General features: G+C 35.6%; 3 protein-coding genes across 3 annotated transcripts; 1 reads left to right on the forward strand and 2 right to left on the reverse strand.

Moving 5' to 3' along the window:
- Positions 1-264: 264 nt before the first annotated feature.
- Positions 265-1,771, forward strand: LOC106374404. The gene is made up of 2 exons (XM_013814441.3): positions 265-551; positions 1,252-1,771. Exons 1-2 carry the CDS (start codon positions 339-341, stop codon positions 1,627-1,629), a joined length of 591 nt encoding a protein of 196 aa, XP_013669895.3. The 5' UTR covers positions 265-338; the 3' UTR covers positions 1,630-1,771.
- Positions 1,772-6,949: 5,178 nt separating this feature from the next.
- Positions 6,950-8,890, reverse strand: LOC106375841 (trihelix transcription factor ASR3-like). The gene is made up of 3 exons (XM_013815846.3): positions 7,979-8,890; positions 7,841-7,891; positions 6,950-7,495 (listed from the first exon to the last, which is right to left on the reverse strand). Exons 1-3 carry the CDS (start codon positions 8,559-8,561, stop codon positions 7,188-7,190), a joined length of 942 nt encoding a protein of 313 aa, XP_013671300.2. The 5' UTR covers positions 8,562-8,890; the 3' UTR covers positions 6,950-7,187.
- Positions 8,891-10,552: 1,662 nt separating this feature from the next.
- On the reverse strand, positions 10,553-13,214 carry LOC106374403 (mitotic spindle checkpoint protein BUBR1-like). Its single transcript, XM_022700518.2, has 8 exons — positions 12,638-13,214; positions 12,496-12,555; positions 12,276-12,420; positions 12,020-12,177; positions 11,859-11,943; positions 11,715-11,781; positions 11,585-11,636; positions 10,553-11,500 (listed from the first exon to the last, which is right to left on the reverse strand). Exons 4-8 carry the CDS (start codon positions 12,076-12,078, stop codon positions 11,350-11,352), a joined length of 414 nt encoding a protein of 137 aa, XP_022556239.1. The 5' UTR covers positions 12,079-12,177; positions 12,276-12,420; positions 12,496-12,555; positions 12,638-13,214; the 3' UTR covers positions 10,553-11,349.
- Positions 13,215-13,392: the final 178 nt, after the last annotated feature.

Below are 13,392 nucleotides of genomic sequence, written 5' to 3' on the forward strand. Positions count from 1 at the left end.
GATTTACTTTTATCCTCTCTTCTCAAACCGGCCACTAACCGATATACGCGCAACCAAAATACTCACGCGTCTACCCCACGCGTGTTCGTAATTTGCAACTTAACACGGTAACACGGACGTGAGACAAAGTGCGAGCCTCTGTAGTCAATCACCTTCGTGTCCTGACAGTTACGGGTCTACTTTCTCATTTTACATACGCGCGCGTGAATTAACAACCTACTCCTTACCAAATTCCGAAATTACCCCTCACTATGTTTCCTTCCTCAAAAAATATTCTCTATCAAAATCTTCTTGTTGTTTACTCTTTATTTCTTTGCGCCTTTGAGGGGGAGAAGAAGATGAAGGCACCTAACATGGAGACGATAACGAAATCTCTGGAGAATATTTCTTTTAATGATCGGAGAAGAAGAGCCGGAGATGGGTTTGGAAGATCGTCGTCGAGGACAGAAGAGAGCAGCAATGAACATATTCCTCCGATCTCAGATAGAACACTGGAGCTCAATTCTCACTTATCTCTCCCTTCTCACTGGGAACAGTGTCTTGATCTCAAGGTAACCAATAAAAGAAAGATCTAATGAGATTCATCCTTTTTTTTTTTTTTTTGGTTTCCAGCTTTCTAGGTTTAATTAATCATTGCAGAAACTTCGAACTCGTGTCTGGTTTCTTATTTTGGATTGCATTAAATGCATTTTTCTTGTCTACTTCTGATGCATTTATTGTTTCAGAGAACGTATAAATATTGTTCTCTTCATAGTTTTTTTTTTGTTCTAGGCTTTGTGTTTTAGGGAAAAGATGTTTTCCTTTTTTTAAAGACCAAAATAAAAAAGGCTTACAGATGAAAAAAATCAGTTTTAAGTATCCTTTTGCAGAAAATTTTAAGGGTTTGATTACAAAGAAACACTTAAGTTCTTGGATAAATTACCAAAGATGGATTTTACAGCGGTTTGATGATTTTCAACAAATCTTTCAAAACAAGCAAATAAATTTTTTTATTTGTTCAGTGATATATGTCTAAGATTTGCAATGCCTATACTACCAGAAACTTATATATAAAAAGCACATAGTCATTTGCTTATTTGTAGATCTAGGACCAAAGCTTTTTCTCTTAACACAACTTGGTTGCATAAGAAAGGAGAGTACTAAAGAAAAGGAAAAAGAATATAAAAAGTTTATCTGGCCATTAGCCGTAATATCAAAAAGAAGTTACATTGTTTACTTTTTTACTGAATTATAGAGTTGTGTTTTTGTTAGACAGGAGAGATTTACTACATCAACTGGAAAAATGGAATGAGAGTGAAAGAGGATCCAAGGAAAGTGATGATAAATGCAGATAGTGACAGTGGAGAATCATATGGAACATTGTGCTCAGAAGAAGATAGCTCATATTACGACAGTGAGGAGTCTTCATCAGCGTCATCTCCATCATCAAATGAGAATCAAAAAGAGGATGAGGATGAAGATGATGAAGACAAAGACGAGGAAGATGAAGGTGAAGAAGAAGATGTGCTTGTTGTTGCTGGATGCAAAGCTTGTTTCATGTACTTCATGGTTCCTAAGCTTGTAGAGGACTGTCCCAAATGTGCTGCACAGCTTGTTCACTTTGATCGACCTCATTCTGCTTCTTCTTGAAACGTCTCTCTTTGTTTCCACTTTTTTAAATTTTCTCTTATGAGAATTTGTTTAGGTTTCCTCTTTCTTTCTTTAATCTTATATTTGTTATAACTGAATGATTTCTCTTGCAAATGAGCATTAACAACGAGTTTCAATGGCAGTGTTTCAGACGTCGGTAAAAGGTTAAAATGAATCTGAAATTTGGAAGAAACGTAACATTTACATGAGTGTTTCCTATTTCTTTCTTTAATCTTATATTTGTTTTAATTTAGTGTTTTCTCTTGGGCATTAACAACGAGTTCCAATGGCAATATTTTCAGATGACGGTATAGTTAAAATGAGTTTGAAATTTGGGAAAAAATATAGCAATTACATGAGAGTTGTGCTGTATATTCCTTCACGAGTTGAACAGAATGAATAATGCGTGAAGGGATGTTTAGGAACAGTTGTTGCATTAAAGTTGGTCAATGAAATGAGCCCTGATGACTCGGTGTCTCTTAATTTATGAAGATGAGTGCCAATCATAATGATTGCTACATGTGACTCCACATTTCATGGTTTTTCGATTCTTTTTTTTTTTTTTTTTTTTTTTTTTTTGAACTTAGCTTAGTTTTTCGATTCTTTTTGTTGCATCAAAATCATTTCTCAAAATTTTAATGGAGACAAAATATATTTAATTATTAACTGGGACTAGTTGTGAATAAATTATACAACCCTTAACTAAAATGATGGAATGATATGATAATCAATATTAGCTCATTGATTTACGATCAGCTTGGATTAGTTTGGCTCAATCTAGTGTGATTCAAAAAGGTTCCCCTTTATTAGTTGTAAAAAAGTTTTTCAATAAAAGATGAATTTGAAAAACAAATAAAATTTATTCAGAATATATACATGACACTTTTATATTTGACTTCAAATGTTATAATTATAAATGATATTTTTAGATGAAGAAATAATATTTTTGTATTGAAAACTTATTATATATATTGGACTATGTAATAGAATTTCTGGATTATAAGAAAAATTAGAAAAATACATTAGTAATAGTTTTAGAAACCAAATGTATCCGATAATATATATAGCCCCAAAGGTCTAACCAAATTTTAGAAATACATCCATCCCCCAATAGTGTAAAATAAATATATTTCTCAAAAAAAAAATTGAACTGAAATTCGGATTTAAATGGGGTTATTATTCGGAATCATTCAAATCAAGTACTACTATTTCTATTCATGTAATCTTGAACCAAAGTGACCAAACTCTGAGTTAGACCTATCAAACCAAATTTGTTTGGTTTTGTCGACAAAGAGAAAACAGAGTTACTACAAAAAGAAACTCTGATGAGACCAAACTAAGCCGAAATAAATTCGGTTATAACTCGCTTCATATATAGTTTACAGATGAGTGATGGACCAAAAAATGAAATGCTGCTAAACGGTTTAAAATTCTAATTTCAAGCAGAACCAGAAGGCACCGACCCAAGTCGGATAAAACCGGAATAAACTGCCAAGTGGTGTCAATACGCCCTGACTGCCAAGTGCCTTTCACTCCACAAAACCAGTTAACGTCGTTTTATTTTCCTAAAAATAAAATCAAAAAGATGTTGAGAGTATATAGAGTGAATGTCATGTATCTTCTGAACTTCTGACATATTCTCAAAATATCACTTCTTTGAACTTTCAAGATCCATCGCTAAACAAATTGCAAACATAAAGCCTCATGAATGACTTCTTACCATGTTTCTCATGAGTCAAATCAACCACAAGGCAACCCTAAAACCATTTTTTATAATTTACTTATCCTTGGTGAATTTATATACCTATAACAACTAGCAGAAATGATACCAATATTGTACCATGCATGTGTGTATATATTCAGGTCTGAGTTTTGCAGGTTCATTTTCACTATACCAACCCATAATGGAGGCTCCGCCGCCACCGTATCCACCAACCAGGACGAGGTTTCAAAACTACTACAGACATCTATTCAAAAAAACCTCTTTCTTTATCATCAATCGAATCACTGTTCGCGACCCAGGATTCTATTTTATCATCAATCCAATAACCGCTCACGTTTTTTGTTTTTCTTATCAATGAATAGATGTCTTTACTTGTATGACTTAGATGTCTCGTATTTCTCGAAAAAGTGATTCGATTGATGGGATTTGGTATGATACTTATGAGATCGATGAAGTTTATTTTCAAATATGTCTTCTTAGAACTTATTGATTTGACGCCATAAGCGGGATCACCACCCCATAGCATGTTGCCGCCAGAACCCCATATTTCTTCTAGACAATCTCCTAATTGTTCCAGAGCAACTAGAAAAAGATTCTTTAATCAGAAAGAATTCTGTTCAGATGTAGGATACCTATCCAGAAGTTTTCGCAACTCAATCATGTATGATGGAATCATCAAAGATTTGATCTTTTCGAACTCTGTCTGTAACTCACTATAGGCTCGGGAAACAAAGAGAAGATGTGTACGAACGATATATCCAGCAACAAGAAGAAGAAAAAGGATTGAATAGAGGACCTCACGAACATTTGGCGATCTCAGATGTGTCGATATCAACGATGACTCATTATTTCGATGAATCATTTCTTCGGACAGAAGATGATTATGTAAAGACTTACTCGAAATCTCACTTATCGGATTCCTTTGTGGAAGACACAATTTTTTCTGAAGAATCCGCCATGATATATCTAATCCATACATAATATCATGAAAAATTGATACAAATTTTTTTGACTGCTACTTAGTATCCGCAATAGGTCTGAAAAAATATCTAAAACTATCAAATTTAGATATTTGTACCCTGTCGAAGTAAAAAACCATGGCATATATGTTTGGAATAGATTCCATTTTGAGAGAGTTGAAAAAGCACTATCTCGTTGAAAGGTTCTATCCATCTGCCCTTTGTCAACGCATTTTTTTAGGCAAAGACTCCGTTTTTTCCTCTGTAAATATTTCTCAGAACATGGAGTGTGAATCAAACCCACGTTTGAATTGAAATTGAGATATTGATGCAAGCTCTCCTCTTCTGAATCGGATAGATTCATATCTGAAAGAGTTTGACAATACGTTCTTTCCAAATTTACTCGTTGTCCCTCTATTAGAGGTGTTCGAGAAATGTCTGCAATCGAGTAAATAGCTCTACGAACTAATGGATCAGATCGAATTGGAAAATGGAAAGATTTGTACAAGTTATACCTTTCGTCACCACTTTGTGGAAAATCGTTAGATATGATATGTTAGATACATGTCGGCTCAATCTGAAGGAAATTATGCGGAAGCATTACAAAATTATTATGAAGCTATGCGACTAGAAATTGACCCCTATGATCGAAGTTATATACTCTATAATATAGGCTTTATCCACACAAGTAATGGGGAACATACCAAAGCTTTAGAATATTATTTTCGGGCATTAGAACGAAACCCCTTTTTACCACAAGCTTTTGATAATATGGTTGTGATGTCATTACGTGCGACTATCTCCACTATAGAAAAAAAGAACGAACAGCTAGTCAATGAAATACTAGAAAAAAAAAGTTTTCTACATAAGCATCGTCCAAAACGATTTTTTATCAGCTGTAGCAAATAAATAAACTTTATGGATCGAAATATGAAGTAAAGACTAGATATGCCTAAATACTTTATTTCTATGGATAAAAAAAGATTTAATTGATAGTGGAAGCACCGTAAAGATCAACTGGAAAGGTTTTGGATCGATACAACAAGAGCTGTTTATTTATTTCATAATATGAGATAAATCTTAGGAATCTACTTATGTAATAGAGTGGATCCCCTAAGGTATTGAGCAGCGGTGTAGCATCAGATCCTAAAGACAGTAAGTCTTTTTCTTTTTTTATGAAGTATGAAAAAAGTCTTTTTCAACGATTCTATATAAATTTATTAGCAGCTGCCGATCATTTCCTATCTGCATAGCTTGTTCAATTCGTTATGTGTAGATGATGAGAAGATTCCATTGATACAGAGCCAATTCCAATAGACTTAATTGAGGGTCCCATCGGCGTGCATCCAGTAGGAATTGAACCTACGAATTCGCCAATTATGAGTTGGACGCTTTAACCATTCAGCCATGGATGCTTAGTGGGGATCCTCGTACATGGTGAATAACCAAATTCCAATTGAAATGAAATCTTTAGGATAAATCAATGTAATTTACGAGGAATCAATGAAAGGACATCAATTCAAATCCTGGATTTTCGAATTGAGAGAAATAGTGAGAGAGATCAAGAATTCTCACTATTTCTTAGATTCATGGACCCAAATCAATTCAGTGGGATCTTTCATTCATATTTTTTTCCACCAAGAACGTTTTAGAAAACTCTTGGACCCTCTAATTTTTAGTATCCTACTTTTGCGCAATTCACAGGGTTCAACAAGCAATCGATATTTCACGATCAAGGGTGTAGTACTATTTGTAGTAGCGAGAATTGCTATGTTAATCTATTACTTATATTATATCTCTCTCTAAAATTTCATCAAGTGCTGATCTCATAGGACAGCTCAGATGTTGCAGTCAGACATGAATTTTCATACGTTGGATAGAATTGTCGGTTATAGAATCGTTTGTAATATTTTCCATAGTTGTAATACCATAGTTATGCAGCATTAAAAAACAAGTTTTAGTTGCTTTCCAAGTCGTTACTACTTTTCTTGTACGAGAAGTCACTCTCTATGATGATCACCTTTTACGTGTTGTTGTATTGTGTAAGTTACGGTAATTCTACTTGTCACCAATTTATTTAGTACTAAACTGATTCCAAAGATGATAAAAACACTCATATAATCGAATCTATACCCAAGTGATGCACAAACTTAGAGAGATTTGATGATTCTTTTCTGAGTTTTAAAACTTACCCTTTTTGTTCTCTTAAATACTAGGATCATACGCATCACTACCACTACCTCTACCTCATTGATCCATCACCAGTATCTTGGACCTCAAGTAACATTTTAATGTGGTCGTTTTGTCTTAATAAATTTGCTTTCTCCACAACATTTACATTTGGGGGCATGATGAACATTTCAATCAAAGCTTTCTTCAGTCATTCAACTACGCATCTGTTGTCTGATGCCAAGTTACCCATCCGCACTGAGACGGAACGTGGAGTTCGTTTTGTTAAAACTCCCAATACTTTTGACATTTTACTGAATTGCCTCTTCCTATATATATATGTAATGTTGTTATTAATCCACTCAGCAGGGGAAGCAAGAACTCAAAATTAAAAAAAAAAAAAAAACAAAATCTATGTTTAAAATGCAACAAATCATCCACCTATAGTGAGCCATCAGGGGTGTCTGAGTTAGTCAAAACGGTAAAACAAAGATAATTAACCGATGTCTCATGTTCATATATGTCTCAATCAGGCTAAAGCCTAAAACCTAAAACCTTATAAATCTCCATGTTTATATAACATGTATAGCCCCCTCTGGTAGCATCAATATCCAATCAATAATGGTGGTAAATAAGAGATAAAAAAAAGATTAATAATGAGAAGTAATCTGGAAGCAATATATACGACCAAATCTACACATATACATCTACAACTTATCTGCGATTTTCGCCACAGCATCTGCGAGCTTGCTGAGAACAGCGACTAAGTTATCACCATGATCTTTTCTTTGCTCTCTGTCTAGTTTCAAGTTTGTATTCTGAACTTCAAGCTGTGCCGCCAGTAACTGTCCGTTTCTTTCCAGTATCTGTATCAACTGGTTATCCATACTCTTTGTGGCTTCTTCTTCTTTTTCTTCATCTTCACTAGCAGATGTTCGTTTACGCTTTCTAGCCTCTTGTGATGTCGAACCAGCTTCTGGGTTTGCTGCTTCTGCATCTTTCTCTTTCACTCTACCTTCAAGTCCAAAATTCAAAAAACTTATGGTGAAAAAACAAGAAAGTGTCGACCCTTCCACGCAGCTTTGGTACCACAACTAGTCATCAACATTTGATAATATGAAACCATCTTTCAACATAACTACATAGTCAATATAAACTTTACAGCTCTTAAAATAATAACTGAGATGAGACAAAGAGAGGTAAACATTTATTAGTCCAAAGCACCAAAACGTAACACCTGATTGACACATTTTATCAAAAGATAAACCCCCTCAGAAACATCCCACGTCACGGCTTCGAATCCCAGCACGAGCGATCTAAATAATCTCTGACAGAACATAAAAACGACAAAAACACAAACCTTGATCATCTGCTCCACACGCTGCTTGCTTCTCCTTGTCCATAAAAACATCTTTATGAAAAAACAAATTATTTTCATTAGAACTGACGTCACTGTGACGAACATATATAACACTTTTGAGTTTGATCTCAAACTTACCCTGAAGCAACTTATTAGGCGCCGGTTCTCTCCGTTCTAACTCAGACAACACTCCCTCCGCCGCCGCCGACGCCGGAGCCAAGCCAAGCGCAAGAGCCGGAGGAACCACGCCGCCATCAACAACATCGTACACTTCCTTATCAAAAAAACCAGGAAGCTTCCTCTCTCTACGAACATCGTTCCTCATCACCCAATACGACTCCGTCTCCTCCTTCACCTGAGACTCCCACTCTTTAATCTTCTTGTAATCCCCGGCGAGGTTGCTCCACCTTTTCCGGCACTGAACCGGCCCTCGGTTCACTCCGTGGCGTCTGCAGTAAGACGACACAGACGCCCACTTCGTCTCCATTTGACCCGACCCGAGCGCCATGCCCGCCGCTCTCCCTCGCCGGACTCTGTTCTCCGCCACTCTCTTTCCCTGGATCAGCACCAGAATCTCCTGCCTCGTCCAACGTGGCAGCCTCGCCGTCTTGACGCTGTCATCGCCTCCTTCGTTGGACGGCGCACTATTCTCTCCACCACCGCCGTTACCGTCACCGTCAACGGCGGTCACTGCTAATCCCAACTGTTGTTCCAGAGCCATTGAAACGGAATATTATTTAATTAATCCCTTTTGTAATTCTCCGTTTTGAATGGCACGTGTTGAAACGGGTTCAGATTTAACGGCGTTATGGTGAGGACATCCCGTTATGGTGTTCGTCTCATCCTTGGCGGCGGAGAGATGGAGAGAGTGCAAAACAACAAGAGGTGAAGGGTTTATTTTTGTGAGATAATGACCTTTTATGTATAATAAAGCTTTCTTTAATCTTTTGTTTAATTTGGTAAATGTAGATAATTTGACCCTTAAATCTTTTTTATTTTTAATGTCGGCCCTTAACCCTTTCTTAAGGTTCATGTAGATTTTGTTGAATTAAAGGCATAATCAAGTAGGTAAGTAATATTTTAGTCCAATTAAGGACTAACTTTGCTTTGATTGGGCTATTTGCTAATTTTCTTGACACATCACTATCATCCCCTCATTTTCTACGGCCAAGATTCAATCTCAAAAAAATTAATATGGTAGTAGAGTAGTAGTACATACCACATTTAAATTTCAAATTATTTTTGTAATATGAAATATATAATTTAACAAAACTAAGAAAAATCGTAAACTATGTATATTATTTGAAGTGGTAAATGAAAGGTATTGGGAGAAAGGAAATGATGCCCCTTACCACTAATTTTTCTCAATTTCCCTTGTGTACCTACCACTCGAAGTCTATCTCCTAAATCGCATCATTTGTTTTTAATCATCTTACTAAATGACGCTATTAATGCTTTGATTAATGCCCCCTCCCCTCAGCTTAAAGCCACCTTTTTTCCCGAAGGAGTACCCAATGAATTATTCTTTTGTACTCATACGCGTCTATCTACTAGACCAAAAAACTATAGGCAACAAAAGACATTTCATATAAAGTATAAACCAATGGCGTGACCACATTTACGGTATCGTCATCCGTGATTCCTTAATTAAAAACAAATCATACAGGGAATTAACATATAGTAGTATATAGTTGTGATTATTGGATAATAATAAAAAAATATTTTGTAAACTAAAATGACTTTTGGATAAAGATACACATTAGGACTTCCAGGATCGTTTTCGCATATATACAAGTGTTTTTGGAGGTGTGGAGTCTGGAGAGTGTTCGTGGAGTATCTGTAGACTCTTTATGGCATATTTTGTTCAATCTTAGTTGGAAAAAAAAAAGTTACATGAATTAAAAATATCTATTTCGTAAATTTACAAAAATTGTTGAGAATTAGGACTAGCTCCATAATTATACAAAATATTATGAATTTATGATACCAACCAGTACACATGGTTATAATAAAGTAACAAACTAGAATCAATTAAAAGAACACATAAGTTTCAAGAAACATGAAAAGCTCATTCATTATGGTACACAAATCTCTGTACATCACAAAACACAAACCCAATTAGGCAAAAAACACAAGGAGTTTTAGGGGTGATTGGTAAAAACTGTAGCTTTAACTTTTTTGCTGTAGAACAAGTGCTGTAGATTTTTTTGCTGTAGCTGTAGATTTTTTTGCTGTAGCTGTAGATTTTTTTGCTGTAAAACTTTGGCCGTAAGATCTTAGCTGTAGGTTTTCTTTTTAAAGCACGATTGGTATACATTAGTTGTAGATTAGTATTATATATATATATTAAACAACATACTAATAGAAACAAAATAAAACTTATAATAATAATAATAATTTTACTGAATAAATAAAAATAAAGAATTCTAAAAAAAAGACATTTAAAATTGGTTTTCTTTTCCATGGAACTAGTGTTCATAATCAAATTTCATCGTACATCAATAACATAAAAGAAGACCAGATACGATAACATAAAAGAAGACGAAGAGATGGGTTACGTACCTTCTTGTTGCCTTTTCTTATTCTTCTTGTTCTCTCTGGATTTTTTTGGCTCTCTTACGTAGGTAGTATATATATGTTTACAACTAGGGCTTTTAGTTTTAGTGTTTATCTTAGGTTTCGTTAGTGTTTATCTTATTTTTTGAATAAAAGTTAAATGAAATATTCCTTTTTTCTTTTGGAAAGCTCACAAAACTGAGCTGTAGAGAATTTGCTTTCCAGAGCCGTAAACTAAAGCAAAATATGGATTTGGCTGAGTTTTAAAAAGATAACCAGGGCATGATTGCTTTGATTTTGGGGCTGTAAAGAGATTTGAGGCTGTCTAGAGCACTCACAACACTTACCAATCACCCCCTTATAGACAAAAGCTCAAATTTCAAATTTCAGAACATCGTTGTCTATTATGATTGTCTGTAAAGATGATGAACCTCATCATCGTAGGAAGCTGCTGGGAGGAAAGTGTCTTAAAGGGTTCTGTCGCAGCAGCTCTGTTTCTTTACAGTATTTTTTCAAAGGAAACATCATTAGATACATAAGCCATGTGGTAATTGTCTAGGTGAATCAAGAAGGGATTCTATGCTTACTTCTTTATCTCACGGCCATCATTAAGCGGCAAAATGTTTGATGATGATGAGATGGTTTCACTCTCCTTCTTCTCTACTCTCTGAATTCAGTTTCATAATCTAAAGTTAATAACGAAACATCTCTGTCTTGTTATGGAAACAGAAACTAGTTGTCTAACTGACTCTGTACAATCTTTTTCTTCGTCGACAAAAACCTCAAAGGAGGAAGCAGATGCAGCAGCAGTTCTCACAATAGTTTTCTGAGGAACCTGTCAGAATATATATATATTTATATATATATATCAACTGCAGGTAAATGATCAGTTTACAGAGACAAGTTTAGTTTAGTTTTGTATGTTAGAGCAGAAGCAAAACCTTGAATGATGCTCATTTTCCAGGTAAAGCATTGTTCTCTTTGTTCCTCTCTCCTCTGCCTCCAAGCATAAGCAAAGAACCAAACTCTGGTTTTGACTTGTCCGACTCTGTTTGATCCCCCGATGCAGTGTCCTTGTAGACAGCCAAAGGTGCCTTGGATGAGCTACAAAAATCAGCATAATTTAGAGTTTTTGTGAAGTTTATATATGCATAAAGCGAGAAATACATAACCAATAAAACTGCTTACTGATTAGGCTTTGTTCTCTTTGCTTGTGGTCCTAACGCCTGCCTTCCTGTATCTATACAAAACATTGGTTATGTAAGAGAGCTTAACAGAACATATTAATAAAACTTCCAAAGTAATTAATGTGACTCACTATTATTATCTCCTCTAGACAATACAGTCCCAAAGCTTCTTGACGGTAATTCATTCTCCTTTGGCTCCTGTTGTTAGGTGCAAAACATTAAGCATCAAATCGCATAGAGAAACATACAGTTTACAAACAGAATAAGCGTCTTACATCATCAACACTTTTGGACCTTCTCATAGTTCTCACCATGAACTTCTTGTAAGCCTCATTCAACTTCTCCACAGGCTTTGTATTCCTGCACACAGTTCCACACTTTTATCAACCAAACCATGTGACAAAAGCCTAAAGAATCCAAAACGAAGAAGACTCACCTAGAGATTCTGAGATTGAAGATCTCATTAGCCGTCTTCACCTTACCCGTAAAATCCATATGCAACCCATAATCTATGTAGTACAAAGCATGTGTATTTCCAATAACATTAACCTCCAAGAACTTATAAATCACTTCAGCACCAGCACAATGCTCCGCCTTCAAAACAAAGATAACCACTTCCCGTTTAGTAACTACTCTTCCAATACAATAGAAGATCATTCAATTGAGCTAAAAGAGAGAGAGAGAAGCATTACATATTCCAACCAGACTTTGAGGTAACGAAGATCATCCTTGTACCGCTCCAAGTGCCAGAACTTTCTCACGCACTGCTCGTATATCACCAACAGCCCTGAGCACTATCCTTCCGGAGGAAACGCCTCCTGCACCCATTTAACGAACCTGTAGAGAAAGCTCAAAGCTCAGGATCAAGAAGATTTTTTATAATCAAGAAAAGATAAAAAAAAAGGAGCTCACTTTATCCATGGGAAGAGAGGGTCATCACCATCGTACTCGTCTATCTCCTCAATCAGCTTCCTAAGAATCAAAAAATCAAATGAGTGATTTTCGATTGAAACCCAATAGAGGATTTAGATGTGAAAAAAGTTGAAAGCTTTACCTTCGTTTCTCGATGAGGGTCTTTCTTAATTGGTGGTCACAGTGAGATTTGAGAGCATGGTTGAGGAGACGGATGTTTCGTCCTCTCTTTAGAGGCCGGACGTTCTCCTTGAAAAGCTCCCACTCGTGTCCTGTCTCTTGTTTGGAAGCGAAGAACTCTGTTTCTGGATCTGGGATTTCGACCCTCGTTTCCGCCATTGTTGTTGTTTCTTTCGTTCTTTCTTCTTCGTTAGACTTTTGAGACAGTTTTGAAATTCAAGTGGATATAGCCGTTAGTTAGCGAGGGTTCCACAGCTTATAAGCGTGTAGATGGACTCACGTGTGTTTGGGCCTAGTTTATATGGGCTATGATTTGTCTTCGTTTTTTTGTTATAGGCGTTTACGTTTGCATTTTGTGGTTGCTTACCAAAAAAACAATATGTTGATGGTATTAATTAAAGTGATTAATAAAAATAATTTTACAAGTAATCTGATCATGTAATTTCTAACAAACACCATTTCCTAGCTTCTTGAATTTCGAATCATTAATGATCATATCAAACATTTCTCTAAAATTATATTTGTGGAAGGAGGGAGAAGATTGGAGATGGGTTGAGGAGAGAGTCGTGCAAGCGAGGAGAGTGATTGTACTTTTGAACCACCTGGCGTATGTGTATTTTTCTTTAAAGTCTTTTAGTCAAAAATATTTGGTATTAATTTGTGGTAATGTGGCAAATTATATTTGTTAGTTTCTCTGTCTTAAACAGAAATTAGTAA

The sequence above is a fragment of the Brassica napus genome, chromosome C4 (assembly GCF_020379485.1).
Source record: "Brassica napus cultivar Da-Ae chromosome C4, Da-Ae, whole genome shotgun sequence".
Classification (NCBI taxonomy): domain Eukaryota; kingdom Viridiplantae; phylum Streptophyta; class Magnoliopsida; order Brassicales; family Brassicaceae; genus Brassica; species Brassica napus.